The sequence below is a fragment of the Mangifera indica genome, chromosome 20 (genome assembly GCF_011075055.1).
Source record: "Mangifera indica cultivar Alphonso chromosome 20, CATAS_Mindica_2.1, whole genome shotgun sequence".
NCBI classification, from domain to species: domain Eukaryota; kingdom Viridiplantae; phylum Streptophyta; class Magnoliopsida; order Sapindales; family Anacardiaceae; genus Mangifera; species Mangifera indica.
In genome coordinates, this window is record NC_058156.1 from 10,905,007 (window position 1) to 10,920,654 (window position 15,648).

General features: G+C 31.4%; 2 protein-coding genes across 2 annotated transcripts; one reads left to right on the forward strand and one right to left on the reverse strand.

Moving 5' to 3' along the window:
- The first annotated feature begins 435 nt into the window (after positions 1-435).
- Positions 436-5,229, forward strand: LOC123204078. The gene is made up of 5 exons (XM_044620625.1): positions 436-698; positions 1,632-1,791; positions 2,519-2,861; positions 3,576-3,808; positions 4,798-5,229. The coding sequence occupies exons 1-5, from the start codon at positions 614-616 to the stop codon at positions 4,907-4,909; spliced, it is 933 nt and encodes a 310-aa protein (XP_044476560.1). The 5' UTR covers positions 436-613; the 3' UTR covers positions 4,910-5,229.
- A 1,002-nt stretch (positions 5,230-6,231) lies between these two features.
- On the reverse strand, positions 6,232-10,003 carry LOC123204351 (abietadienol/abietadienal oxidase). The gene is made up of 8 exons (XM_044620953.1): positions 9,455-10,003; positions 9,043-9,192; positions 8,134-8,373; positions 7,964-8,038; positions 7,522-7,600; positions 7,169-7,290; positions 6,723-6,850; positions 6,232-6,348 (listed from the first exon to the last, which is right to left on the reverse strand). Exons 1-8 carry the CDS (start codon positions 10,001-10,003, stop codon positions 6,249-6,251), a joined length of 1,443 nt encoding a protein of 480 aa, XP_044476888.1. The 3' UTR covers positions 6,232-6,248.
- Between the last annotated feature and the right edge of the window lie 5,645 nt (positions 10,004-15,648).

Sequence of the window (15,648 nt, forward strand, 5' to 3'; positions counted from 1 at the left end):
CTCCCTCTCTATTCCAATGTTGTCTCCTATCGGTTTCTCTCTACATCTCTTTTTTTGATATGATCTACAACCAAAGATTGACGAAAACAACATCTTTGTTAGTCTACATCTAGAGATGGTGATAGAAAAGAAAAAGAAAGAGAAGCTGGTTAAAGATGATGTTGAAGAAGGGAGAAAGAAAATATAATATTTTAAAATTTAAATATAAAAAAAATCGTTAGATTTTCAAATATAGAAGAAAAATAAATAAAAGTTTATTATTTTTCATAAATTACTGATTAAATAATGATTTTATTTCTAAAATTTAATTAGTTAAATTATATTAATTTTACCTGTTTAGAGGTGAGTGTTTGACTCTTTAATATTTAATGATATCAATTGAAGATTGCAACAAATCTTGAGTGGGAATAGTACTTTGGCCAATTTAAAAATTTAAAAACCTAGTTTCCATGTCCACCAATGCCTATATTCTCTAAAGCTCGCCTGTATGCTAAAAATTTTAGCACTAAGTTTGTATGTCCGGGCTACAAATCACCGCTGAGTTTTCGAGCCGATTTAAGTTCGGATTTTGGATTATTTGGATTTTGATTCGAGGAGGCATATAAGTATTTTAATGATGTTGAAGACCATTAGAGGACGACAGATTTTTTGCTCCAAGTATTTCATTGATCAACTTGTCCTAGCTAGAAATAGAAACGGTGAGTGAAACAAAAGAAAACCAACTTTCTTTCTCAAATTTAGTAAATGGGTTTTCGACTATCTTGCATTTCTTTCATCATTGGATACTCTTCTGCTGGTTGCTGCTTTTTCTGTTATACAAAAGAAATGGCGCTTAAACTTTATGTGTTGTAATTCTTTTGTTATGGACTAAAAATTGTCCTGTTTTTAGCCAGCATTTATTAGAAGAAGTCAAATTGAGAATTTGATTTTTTTCCGTTTTACGCTATGTCATAATGCTCTAGAATTTTGGTAGAGGAGTGTCTCAGCAGCCATTTTTGTACTTAGAGTTGCTAGAAGTATATTAAGGGAACCTTTCAAATATAATCCTGACCGGGGAAGCACTCGTTGAGTTTGCTTGATGAGGTTTACCTGATTCTAATATGATGAAAGGTGTATTTTTAGGCATGGACGTTAGTATTGTGTTTTCACAGAGACATGAAGTGTGAAGTGTGAAACATGAGAACTCATAAGATTGGATGAGAGGAAATGACAAACAGCTTGTTTTTATTCATATATTTAATTATTTTTTAATTTTAGAAGCACCATAGAGTGAAATAACTACAAAAAATGTTAGTTCATCTGTAATGTTATTCTATATAAGTATTCTACAGGATTGGAGGCTATGATGTTATAATATGATAATAATGTTCTTTGATGTCTTGAACTGGAATCCGGGGTATAATGAGTAATGTTTTTAATTTTTTTCTTGTGTTTTTAATGTCTAAATGAGCCATATAAAATGTATAAATGGTTTATTGAATATTTTCTGTTTAAGGTTGAAGATGATAATGCTTCTTATTTTCTCTTTTGGTAGTTCTATGTTTTATCCTGATTTATTTTTTCTTTTTAAGTTTTAAATTTTCATTCTGGAAGAAAATCATGTAATGATATACAACCTTGATACTTGACAGTTCTTTCTAAGGAAAATAGTGTGGTATATGGGTCGAATATACAATGGCGTGGAAGGTCAGTGGCTACCTCTGTTCCTTCTGACTCACCAAAAGCCAGGAGAGGTCAGGAAAAGGTTTCAAAAGATGAACGGCGTACTATGCTGGAATCTTTCGTGAACAAGTAGTTATTTTTATTTGTTTTCACATATGTAATTGAGTTTTTAAATCTACTCTTGAGGATATGGTACTTTATAACTTGTTACCTTTTTTTTATGTATTTTGAGATTGTTCCGATTTCAACCATGGATGTAAATCATTCATAATGAAATTCTTTTTCTTTATTTCTTTTGACTAAACCAATATATTGTTGATAAAAAGCAAAAATGAAAAAAAAGAAAATAGCCTTTTCCCCAGTGAAAGATCGATCTAGAGAAATGAGGATATTAATATGTAGCTTTATGGAGTTAGTGTAGTGTAGATGATACAGAAATGCTTAAATTATTTTAGAAGACAAGAATCGATGGCATCATTAATTTTTGTTTCTCTATATTTTGGTGGAATCTGCCATGTATTTAGGGAGACCAAACATTTCCATAAATGCTTGTCATTAAAATGAGAGTGTGCAGATCAATCTGCTGGATTAGAAGAAAACATAAGATAAGAAATGAATGAATTCACTAATGCTGGAAATTTTAGTATTTTGTTTAGTAATGAAGTGAAGACCTTCAGTTGGATGGATTAAGTTTGCCATCTTGATAGAAAATGTCTCCTGTGATTTGAGCTTTATAATTTATTGTCTATTTTTAATTTTTCTATTTTCTTTATATTTATTGTTTATAGAGTGGAATGAGTAGTAAGCTACAACGAAAGTTTGTGTTGAATCTTAAAATTTATTTGATGTTGTGCAGTTACAGAGCTACACATAATGGAAAATTCCCGACTGTGACTGAAGCTAAAAAAGAAGTGGGTGGTGGTTTTTATGTTATTAGATCAATTCTTCAGGAACTGGAATACAAATGTAAAGTATCTTCTTCAGACAGAGGGTCTGAAAAATTTTTAGGAGTAGGGATTATAAAAAAGAATAAAGTGACAGTGGATGTGGAATCTCAAAATGAGCTCCATACAATAGTAGATGAGGATGTGGAGGTTGTTGATATTAATGACAAACAACTAGAAGCTGAGGGAGGGCCTTCGGCCTCCTTTCTGACTGGAAGGACCTCATTTGAAGAGGTCACAAAGTCTGCTTTTCATGTATGTATTTGATATTTTTCAACATTTTTTTTCTGCAAAATAAAAGGTAGTTGTTTTATGGAAAGGAACTTTTAGGTAAATTACACCATTTAGGATCTGTAAATTGAACTTCTGTCTGATGTCCAAGGAGGCTGGAATGTTGATTATAGTGATTCCTCCCATCGGAAGTGTAAATATCAGTTGGCAAATGTTTTAGGCATCTTGAGACAACAATTTCAAAGTTTTCATACATGCTTTCTTAAATTAATTTTTTTGGTCTATTAATTGCAAAAATGTGGTGCTGTTAGAGAAGAAATTGTCATCTGGTAGATTTCAAGACAGCTTGGCACCACAAGTGGTGTTAGCTTTTGTTTCTGGAAACCCACAGAACTTTTTTTCCCTAATAGTTGCAAAAGCATGTCCATATGCAGCATGCTGCCACTTGATTCTCTTCTTAACATGACACCTCGAATGAAATGGTGCTCTGGAGGACACTTCTACAGAAGAATTATGAAAAATAATGCATCTACGGGTTTTGAACTTGTATAAATATGTGTTACCCAAGTTTCTGCTACGTCTCAATTGTATTTTATAGGACAAATTGGTGACTCATTGATTTGCCCCCTTTCTTAGTTGGTCTTGCTTAAAAATCTTATTTATTTATTTTGTTTCCTGTTACAAGAGTGAAGTTTCTTGTATACTTTAATATTACTTATTCTTTATTTATAATTGCAGGGTGCTCGGTCTGGTAGAGAAGATGGTAAAAAAGAAGCTGTGGGTGTTTCTTCTTATTTTGTTGCGAGTGAAGGTCATATCTTAAAAAGAGAAACTGAGGAAATATCTCATCCACACTTAATGAATGCGGATGAGAAAGGTCAGATTCTGTCAGACAAGTTACTGGATCCTGGTGACGTAAAGTGCAAAGAGAAACCATATAAAGACTCTTCTGAGCCTGAACAGAATGCAGCGTAAGTTTTATATGACATAGAGATTATAAACTGTGTAGTGTCTACATTCATTGGAATATGATCAACTGAGGGCTTGATGCAGATAACAATGAGTAACCAGATAACAAATGAGTCAAGTTTTTGGAATTTGCTTTAGCTTTTGTTTCTGCAGAGTTCAAAACATTTCCTTTTTCTTCATCCTTCACAACTGGAAAGCTTTTTCGTCCTTATGAACAATTTGTGTTAGTAATTCTTTTCCTAGTTGCTGTTTTTTGGCAACATGTGTGGAGCTATGTTTTTGTTTGGAATCATCCAGGTCTTCCATTCTTTTGAGATTTATGTGTGGATCGTCTGTCTACTATTTAGTCCCCCCACTTGTAAATCATCACCTTTTTGTACAAATAGTTTTCACTATTTTTTATCCAAAAACCAAAACTATTAACAAGCAAGTTTTTAAAATGGTTACTAAATCTGATGTGGGAGTTTATTGGGAACTTTAGAGGGATTTATCTAGGAAAATATTACATTTGATCTCAAAATATGTACTAGTCTTTGCTCTACTGATTTTGGATCTAGTCTTATTGATTTCCTTACATACGGTACTTATTAGTTTTAGAAAATATTCAAAGTTTACAACTACATCTGTTTGACAGTCTTTTCTGTTACGGGGCTTCATTTCACGTTGACCACTAAAGATCCCAAACCGTGATGGTATTTACGAATTGCTTGCTGTTGAGTGTCACAATCCAGTTCAGACACCTCGAAGCAAAAGTTTCTGTGGTCACTGAAAATCTTTTCCAATTTGAAAAATATTTTTTCGTATTGTCCTTGTGTGATCCTATTTATCATATGTAGAACTCATTTAGCTTGACTAATGTTTATTGCAGAAATTGTTGTCGTATTTTATTTCCCCTTGAACCATATGGACCTCATCTTTCTATTCGTCTGCACCTTTATAAATTCCTCTCCCCACATGAATATTAAACTGAAAGTCAAATTTCTATGTGCAGTGACAACTCTAGTAGCAAGGCTGAGGACAAAGAAGTTCCAAAGAAATCAACCATCTGGGGAAGCCTAAAGTCATTTACAGATAGCTTTATTAATATGTGGAAGAGACTGTAAATCATTGCCTTTGCTACCCTTTGAACATTGTTGATGTTAGAGTAGGTAGTGATATTAGCAGATAAGATTGACATGAGAGTTCTGGCACATTTTTGTTGGCAGTTTTGTTTAGTGCATTCTCTTTGTATAGCACATGCATTACATTTAGTATGGCCCATGATTTAGGAAAGATAAGAGAGGAAACCAGGAAGCCCTCACTTTATGTTTCTTGGTGTTTACATTGTTACTGAACTTTGTGCCTTTGTCTGTCAAAATTGTTGTCTGTTGTGTTGCTTTAACTATTAAATAGCAAAAGGATAATAACATTTTTCATTATGTTAGTTCAAATATGGCCTTCATCAGAATGGTTGGAACACTAGAGAAGTTCTAAGAGGTTCTTGTAGATGTTCATGGACAAACTTTTCTCAATTTGGCTTAGGTTTTTTCAGAACACCAAATTGGAGGTGGGAATGGGCTGAAAATCAGACTGGTAAGATATTTGGGTAGGTGAGAGTGTGCTTTGTCTCCTTCAGCCAGGGCTTTACAAGGTGTCTAATGAGCCTAATTTACTAATACGGTGAACATTTCTTCTCCTCAATGGTATGGGGGGATTTTATCTAAGTCCAACCGAGCTTGGAACCAGCTCAAGTCGGAATGGCAACAGAGTAAATAAAGATCGAATATTTTAATCATCATTCCTATAGAAAAAACCTATTCTTATTTTTGCCCTGTCCCCAAGATGGGGATGAGGGGGAATCTTTGTCCCCTCTTTTCGGACAAAATTTCTCTTCTCTTCATTTCAGTGGGAAAAATTTCTCACTTTTTTTTCTTTATTCTCTTTACAAAAATAATGAAATATTTATTGAGCATTAAGATATATTTATAATAATTCAAAATTTTTAAAAGTTATTTAATATGTAAAAATTTAAAAAATATATTTACAAATGGAATTGTCATACTTAGGCTTAAGCTTAAATTGAATATATAATGTAAGTTCTAAAGACCTCGGAGGGTTGTTCGTGGTTTAAACTATATCATCAAATAATTGGTCTAAATATTTATCAAATAAAAATGATTTATTGGATGGATTTTTTAAAATATCCATTTATTAATTTAGAGTTTAAACAGTATAATTATACAATAAAAACTGTATATTCAATATAATTTCATCTTTATGAATTAAATTATTTTAAAATGTATTTATTTATCAACAATGCATTAACATTGGAAAAAGAAAATTCAACTTAACATTTTTACACAACATAAAAATGCAAAAATAAAAATGAGCGTAGGAAACTGCAAAAGTAGTAAAATTACAGATAAGCACACGATTCATTTTGTTTTTTCTTTTCAGTCCCATTTAATTTGTTTCTTGTCTTTTTATCAAGCGAATTTGGAAGCCATTCACCAATCTTGCTGATGGAAAAAATGACATTTGATCTTCCTTAACTTGAGTCCACCTGTATTAAACCATCCAAATCACTAAAATTAATATAATAATTCATAATCTTAATTACAATTATAACTTAGTAGCACAATTGTGATTTACATACGATTTGAATCGAATCTAAACCAAACCCGGCTCAAGATCAATTTGAATTTAAAAGAATAAGTTCGAAACTGATGAGTTGAGACTCAAATTTGGTTCAAAAATTGGATTCGATATAAACTAGTTTGAACGCAAATATTTAGATCGGTTTAAAACTTAATTCGTTCAATCCAAACTTAAATCTAGTTCGAATAACTCAAATCGTACCAATCTTAACAAATATTGAATATTATTGATTACATTTACACTAAATTTATACAGATTAATTTAGAAAGAGGCATTCACCTGTAAGTAGTGACAAAGTAATGAAGAAACAGAGCAATTTGAAGGCGAGCCAACTCTGCTCCAGGGCAAAATCTAGCACCTCCTCCGAAAGGGGAAAAATACGGGCTATTTCTCCAATTTCTCTTTTGCTACACATTACAAATTTAAGTATCAGAACAACTACATAGCACTATTGTAAAACTCGGATCAAACCAATTAAGTCTATCAAAAATCAGTGACAAATTCAATATAAATCAAGATTAAAACACGCAATCATTAGACTAGATTGACTCAAGGTTAAACCAAATGAATCATATTAGGTCACGGTTCAATTGTCGAGTCAGACCAATCCAACTGTCATGTTGATGTTATTGTTTTGCCTGATCAATCAAATCGATTAAGTTACAGACTCTTTGAGTGGGTCAACACATGATTCAAATAATAATGATAAGGGATGGAATTCTTACCTCATTTTCAGGGTTCATCCATCTCCAAGGATTGAATGTGACAGCTTCCTTGTATATATTCTCATCCAAATGAACTGCTGATAGAAATGGAACTACAAAGCATCCTTTGGGGATAACATAATCTACCAAGATAATTACAAACAAATTTATTAACGGTTTTGTTTAAGAAATTCACTTTATGATATATGTTATTGACACCGATAAAACTATATACACCCAGTTTTGATAATCTAATTATGTGTTCAAATGATATATCATCATATAATTTAATGATTTAAATATTCAATAAATTATTTAAAACTAGGGGCACGTAGCATTTCTCTATTGACATTGAAGCTTATGAATGTACCTACCTTGGTATGTCACATCTTCTTTTGCTTCTCTCATTAACCAAATTGCAATGCCCCCAATCCTCAAAGTTTCATCAATGACCTGTATCACATATCATTTCAATTATGCTAAATATTTTCAAAGTTGTATCAATCTCACCTAGGGTTGCAATCAAATCAAGCTGAGTTTTGTTGAGCTCAAGCACAACTCAATTGGGTTTATGCAAAACTCAAATTCGAGATATGGGTTGCTAACTTCAGCTTAACTCAAAAAACTATAGTTAAATCTCGTATCTTATACATTTATCAATTACCTCTTATTTTTTAAATTTAACATTAGTCTCACTGCTACAAACTCGGCTACGGTTCGGCTTATTTTCAACGTTAGTCTCACTGCTACAAAAAACAAGACAAAGAAACTATACCATAAAAACATTTATCCTGAAACTAATCACCAGTAACTTACACATTGAGTAAAAGGCATTGATTTGTAATCTTGCCATGTTAGCAGTTCGTCTCTCTTTAGACTGTCTTGTTCCTCCTGTAAGCCACCAAAGAAAAAAAGAAAGGTTAATCAGAGACACCATAGAAGTTCTGAACCAAATCTAGCACATTCAACAGCATTTTTGAGAGTACCAGAAGTTGCTTCATGGCTTTGGGAGATTGAGTAATAAAATAAGCTGCAAAAAGCATTGTTTTAGCAGTGGTTTCATTTCCAGCAAACAGAAGATTTATAACGAAGTCTGATATGGTTTCATCTGGCAAATTTTCTTCATCCAATATTCTTCCAAGAACTCCATTGCTGGCTTCTGATGAGCCTTGTTGCCTGCGCTCATCTATAGTCTTCCTTATCTTGCTTATAATTCTCTCCCTTGCCTGCCAACACATGTACTTTTCTTCTAAATCTAATACACTAATTGCAAAATTTGGAATCATAACCAGTAAAATAACTTTGGCAAATCACTACGTCCCATGCAAGGTTTGACCAAACGACAAATTCCTAATTTTAAATTTCAAAAAGTCAAATTCCCACGTGTCAACCACTTTTGTTAAGTTTTCTTGGAGATGATTATTTTACCCTTTTATAGAAATTACAAAACTGTCATTGACACCCAATTTAAATATTTTAGAAGTAATTTCAATAAGTTTTTAAATGTTACATTTTAGTAAATTCTTTGAAGTGTAGTTGTCATTTTTGAACTATTAAAGGGCATATTGAAATTTTAAAAATTTAAAACACCTATAAAAAAATTCATGAACACACTTAATATTTTTAAAAACTATAGTTTGCCTCCTACATTTTTGAAAAGGAAAATAGAAAAATAAACAGGATAATAAAAAAATAAAGGAAAAAAGAGAAAAGAAAAATAAAAAATAAAAAAAATCTATATAACATGACTTTTTTACTCTTTCATTTAACGAAATTCTCTAAAGAAGTAGATGATAAGTGGGAATTTGATTTTTTAAAACTCTAAATATGTGAATTTGTGATTTCAGCAAATATTAGGTTGGTTATAACTTTTGGCCAATAACTTTCTAATTTACCTTCATGGCAGTATGGTAAGTGAATCCTGGAAAATTTATAGGAACAGAAAGACAGCCATCAACAAAATCAGAAAATAACTGAGCCATCTCATTGATTTCGGATTCACTCGAAACGCCCAGTAGTTGATTCACCATCAAGTTAATAGCAACCTGGAATCAAAATCAACCCAGTTATAAATAAGCAAAAATGACACAAAATGTTCGCGAAAATGGTGGAATATCATAACATCAAAGTGGGAGGTTTGGGTTCGAGTCTCCACCAGGATTAATGAAAGATTGAATTACCCGTTGTCCTAGTTGTGAGCTCAAGATTTACTCATCTGCCGAAGCTTGGCAGGTTTCACATCATAAAAAAACAAAACAAAACAAAAAAATTTAAGCATCCTGGAGGAGAGCAACAGATTGTACTTGCCTTTCTGCAAACATCCTGGAGAAAAATAACCTGATCATCCTGGAAATTCTTCAGAGTCTGAAGCATGATCATCTGAATATCATTCAAGAAATGGAATTTCAGCTTGTCTAATCGCATCATATTCGAAGCAATGCTGTGAAGCTTCCTGTGTTGCTCTCCTTGAACAGTGATGACCCCGTTTTTGCCCACCAAATCTCTGAAAGACTTCGGATAGCTTGACTGAAACAGCCTGCCTTCATTTTGCATAACAAATCTGTTAAACCCGGGGTCTGCAGAAACCACAGCCCATTCACCAAACAAACTGCACTTAAAAATCTTCCCAAATCTCTTGACTTGTTCTTCAACAAATCCTGAAGGGTGAGAGCTTGCCACAGCATTGTACCAGTTGAAGCTGTCGCCCACCAGTGGCCACCCTCTTCTTCCTGGAGGCAATCTACAGGTTTTCTTAACTGGGTTCTTTTTTCTGAACAAAAGTTTTACTGTCAGAATGATGAACAATGATGTTAAGATGGCCATAATAGGCCATTCTGGAGGATAAATTTCTACCATTTTGTGAAGAAAAATTGGGAAGATAGAGAGAGAGAATTTAACCCTGGGAAGCTGCAACACAGTTCATGATTTATATATATAGCAAGCTAAATACAATATGCTAACAATAAAGAAAAAATACAGTTAATAATATATAAATTTTCAAATTAATCACAAGCTCTGGTTGACCTTTATTTTAAAATCCAAATTTAAATTCTTACATTAAATTTTAGCCAACACTAAGGTAAGATCAAATATTAGTTAAAAGATTATATTATATATGAAAATAAGTGAAATACCCAAAAAAAAAAAATTCCTCGAAAAAGAATATATAAAAGTAAGTTTAAACCTAAATCAGATCAGTTGATTCGACCAATAACTGATCACAAATCCACTCTATTAAATTGTTAAAACCCGTCTGAGTCATTAAATTAGGATTAACTTGAGATTGAACCAGCATAAACAATATCAAACTATAGTAACCATTGGATTAATGCAATCCAATCTTGGTTGATATATTCTTTAAAATTTATTATATTATGTTGATGTCATCTATCGGATATGCCTGATCCAAATCTGAAAGCCTTGCTAATGTTCCAAAAATTAGCTTTTTTGTTAGGCAAATAAATAGTTAAAAAATAGAAAACAAAAGCAGAAAAATAGGAGAGTGATCTTGAAGTTGAAGAGAGGGGATTCTTCTCACATCACTAAATAATAAAGTTTGTTCAAGTTTGACTTGAAAAGCCATTTATTTAAGGAATAAATTAATGGAAATTGCCAGCATTCACTTGAGGCACATCGGCCACAACTTCTTCAAGTTGAGAGCTCGAGGTCAGACTAATATTGTTTCTTGCCCATAATGTCATCCCTTGAGCAACACACCACCATTACTTTATTTCACTCGTGCTTTACCCATTCAAGGGCTACTCTTTTATTAAATCAGGTTCATTTTATATGGATAAATCATTAAACCAACTTGTTCAACACGTTTTTCATATAAGCTGATATTATAATTTCTTTTTTGGTAAGTAAAAATTATACTAACAGAAAAATAACAAGCATATAAAAAGGTTTCGGGAACAACCAAAACTCATTTCGCCTAAAAGAACAAGATGGCAAAAACACAACTAAAAGGCCCAACCTATAGCATTACAAACTAAGAAAGCTAAAATTAACCCTTCCTGATATTATCCATGTTGATGAGATTTTTCAAATGTACACAATGCCCTTAATAGATAGTTTGAGTAGCAAAATAATAGAACTCCAAACATGAGAGTAAGAGTTCAAATCCCTTCAAATGATACTTCAAAATTAAACTCTTGATTCACTTGTTGTTCATCATTTTTCTTGGCCATGCTAGCTAGCAATAGGGATTCAGTCATTTATCAAGCTTCAAAAAACATTCCTTGTATTTCTCTCCCAAATTTCAAAAAATTTCTTTCACAATCTTTTTAGACTTATTAAACTGTCGAAAGTAAAAACACTATTGCTTTGTGTTTCTATATCAAGTTTCACTGGTTTATGATTTGATCGATTCTATAAATATTATTTGTAATCTTTCGAAAAATTTCTCTCATAATCTTTCAGAAGCAAAAACACTATCTGTAATTGTTTTATAAGAACACATTATAAGAATATTGCAACAATGCTTTATTGCTTTGTGTTCGTAGTCCATAAATCATTCTCCATTCCATTTTCATCACAACTCTAACGTAATATCTTTGGATTATTACGCCATTAGAGAGTAAATTAAGATGCACTAAACTAAAGTAGTCAAACAAGCGATTAAGACAGTGGAACATTTAATTTAAAAGAACCTTGGACCCTTCTTCTCCAAGAATCAAGGGCTCTGAATATTATTTTTTAAACTTAATAAATTTATGAAGAAGAGTAGGGAATGATCATAGATCACAAAATGCCAGCCGAATCCCAGCTAATATTGAATAATCATATAATATATGATATTAAATAAATACCATTTGCTTCCTTCCAACTAACTTCAACTGGTAAGTAATCCCACTTATAATCTTTAATTAATTCATCTCTTATCCTTAGATTTAAAACTTGTTAAAAATTCTATTTAAGAATTTTTCAAAACAACTAGGTTTTTACCAAATTTTGTATAGGATTATTACTAAAGATTCATCTTTTTGTATGTACAATGAACCCCTAAATGTTTCATGATTTTAAAATGAGCATCCACTAGTTTCAAAAATTGGATAATAACGTTTACTCGTTTGTGAATACAAACTGAGTCGAACCTAAACACTTCTTTGGTTGAGTTTGGTTTGAATAAAAAATGAATAGTTTGAGTTCGGCTCGAGTTTGACTTAGTCCTTAATTAAAAAGTTTAAAGCTCAACTTAGATTTGTGGCTCAAGTTCACAGTTTATTGGGAAAACGACATCATTTTTTACTTGATAATGGATAAAACGATATCGTTTTGACAATTATTTGATATGACTCAAATCAAAATATGAGTCAAACTCGAACCAAACCAAGTCATCTCCCTCCTCGTGAGTTGGACCAAGACAAACTCCCTTAATTCGAGTTCGTTTCTATTTTAGAAACAAGCCGACCCTCCCAACTCAAGATTGACTTAAACTAATTCAATTTGAACTGAATTGAGTCGCACAACCTTTTGAAACAAAGCTAATTTGGTTCAGGTCCAACCATATTCCTCTATAAACAATTGAATATCATCGAATATAAACAAATTGATATGTTATTTTGTGATTGTGTAATGTTGAATTAGAAATAAAACAAATAATTAGATATTATCCAATCACATGATAATATATCAATTTATTTTTTATATATCAGTATCTATTGTTTATACATATAATATTATTATTATAGTGAGTTGTTTCATATTTCTAAAACACACATATAAAATTAATACGATGGATATAAATATGATCTTTTTTTTAATTTCTTTTTGAATTTATTGCCCAATTTGGTGAAATTAAATTATAGAGTTTGCTTATGGGTTATGTTTGTGTAAGGTTCAATAAATTATTTGTGTATTTTCGAAGAAATTAGTTGTAAAATATAGTGGGGGACTTATAAATCATTAAAATAAGATTTTTATTTTTTTCTAATGATAGTGGAAATCTTATAAAGTTTTATACTTCTATTGGCAATATTGCTTATCATAATTATTGACCAGGAACAAGATCATGGTGATATTCTTTGAAAGAAAAATAAAACATATTTTATTTAACTCAAAAACATAGTAGTCGAATATGTATCAAAAATTTAATTTTATTTATTGTATATCGAGTATCGTATCTATCGTATAATATAATTTTTAAGAAATAAAATAATAAAAAAATAACAAACATATCATCATTTTGAAAACTATATGGTTGAGAAGAACAGAGAGGTCCTGGGTTATTTAGGAATATTAATGCGATACATTGGTTAATAATATTTATAACATCTTAATGTATATCAAAGTCAAAATAACCAGTTTGCGATACATTGGTTAATAATATTTATAACATAATTTTATATAAATGAATTAAACTCTACATAATATGTAAGGTCCACGTTAGATCAAAATTATCTAATTTTATTGAACTAAAATTATAATTAATATTAATCAATGTTAGAAAAATTTACAATAAAATTAAAGAGTAAGACTACGAACTATCAAAGAAAAAAAAAATATTCATAAAAGAAAAAATCATTGAAGAAAAAGAAGTATTGTCGATGAGACAAGCTTCAGTGGGATGACTCGAATGAGCCCTTGAATTTGAATCAAACATAGATTCTAGTCTGATTGGGTTGCTCAAATCCAACTCTAAATATAACGTATAAAAGTGTTTTTATTTAATTATGAGAGAATAAAATATGTAATTTTAGCTACAAGGCATGTGAAACTTGCAAAAGTTGCTATGGTTGGGCGGCGGATTGATTGATTCAGCCTATTATTTTGGTAGGTGCCGAATTTGGACGTTGATTAAAATTCCCAAGGCAAGGAATGAGGGTTGCATGTTTAGTTATGGAGAGTTGTCATTTTTTTATTAATAAAAAATATTTTATATATATATATAGAGAGAGAGAGAGAGAGAGATGTCGGGGGGATCGGGCCACCCCCATAAAAAGGCATAGCCTGCAGACTAGGAAGGTCGTGTCGAGGGCTGAAGAGTCTAACATGCCAAAATATAATAATTAAAACAATAAATATATAATATGATGGATTAACTCGTTAAATACTTACATAGGTATGATCTATAAGGTCCAAACCTTGGTGGACCATGGGCTGGCACGTCTTATGGGCACGACAAACCACACCTGATATGATCTAACACAACCTATATCTATGTTTGTATATATACTCAAAGTACTCTTCTTGATATTTTTTTCGACTGTATCAATATGAATTCTTTCTTAGTGTCATGATCATAATTATGGCACAGACTCTTGAGTAGTAAGGTGAATCACATTAAAAACCTCCAACGTCCAATTCACTCACACAATCTCTTTTATTCACAATTATATCAATTCATCACTGTATGTTTTGCAAAGTTAACTTACTAATTTCAATCCTCATCACTATAATTTTCCTTAGCACCTGGTTTAACCTTGTGTACTTCTTGTTGGTGCCCATAAATTAACATAATCATAACCTAGAGTCAATTACATTTTCCCACCCAAAAACTTAGTTAATATAAAAGAATTTTATGTCAAAAAGTTAAATTATCATATTATCCTTAATAATTTTATTTTTTGGAATTATAGTGTTACCCCAAATTAATGAAAATTTTAACAAATCATATTATATATCATTTTTGTACGAATACCCTATCCTCCTCCTTTCTTTTTACCCTCACTCTCTTCTTTATTTTACCAACAAGAATTTCATTCAACTTCCACTCCTATTAATCTACTCCTTTCTAATCTCATACGATGTCAAATTTGATTTTCAATATCTCATCCCATTGATCTCACATTGGACACTAAAAGCAGAAATGACGATGTCGACTTCCACACCCATTGATCTTCCTCCTTTTGCTTTATCCAACATTGACTTCACCAACGTAGGAAATAGAAACAACAACAACGTTTGAAGCTCTTTTAACATAAACATCTCATCCTACTTCTCACTTCTTCATTGACAAGCAAAAATGACTTCTCCATTGTTGAAAGCTATGACTTTGTCACTGACAAAAAGAAACAACAAAGATATGTGACTGGTGAAGGTGGCTACCAACGACTAAGATTACTAAATTTTATCAAAATTAAATTGCAAGTTTTTAAACCTATAAAAGAGTTAATTTGTTATGTTTAAAACTTTAATGTGCGATAGAAAAAGAGTTAATTTTTTTTAAAATTTTTTTGACAATTTATACATGATAAAATTAATACTTTTATCTTCACAATGATATTTTTTTAATGGTGTTTGATTTTTTATAATAAAATGTGACTTATGTTATAAAAGGGTGAAAAAGTGATTTTATGTCAAACCACGGGTGGGACTAGTGATTGACTCCATGAACCATAAATATACAGAGGAGAGGACAAATAGACCTAAATTTATACAAGGGTCGATTTAGATCTTGAAGCAAACTGTGATTGATTTCATGAATCGAGATGAATTATACGAAAAAGAGGGAAAATATATGTTCACCCCTTAATTATCAGATAATTTAACAAACCCGT

What these genes read in the sequence shown, in the direction of transcription:
- LOC123204078 (XM_044620625.1), top strand. Translation starts at nt 614, where the DNA reads ATGATGTTGAAGACCATTAGAGGACGACAGATTTTTTGCTCCAAGTAT. An exon ending in CTGGAATCTTTCGTGAACAA is followed by an intron (nt 1,792 to 2,518) that starts GTAGTTATTTTT and finishes GATGTTGTGCAG; the next exon opens with TTACAGAGCTACACATAATG. An exon ending in GAGCCTGAACAGAATGCAGC is followed by an intron (nt 3,809 to 4,797) that starts GTAAGTTTTATA and finishes TTCTATGTGCAG; the next exon opens with TGACAACTCTAGTAGCAAGG.
- LOC123204351 (XM_044620953.1), bottom strand. Translation starts at nt 10,003, where the DNA reads ATGGTAGAAATTTATCCTCCAGAATGGCCTATTATGGCCATCTTAACA. An exon ending in AGAAGATGTGACATACCAAG is followed by an intron (nt 7,291 to 7,521) that starts GTAGGTACATTC and finishes TTATCTTGGTAG; the next exon opens with ATTATGTTATCCCCAAAGGA. An exon ending in GGATGAACCCTGAAAATGAG is followed by an intron (nt 6,851 to 7,168) that starts GTAAGAATTCCA and finishes TGTAATGTGTAG; the next exon opens with CAAAAGAGAAATTGGAGAAA.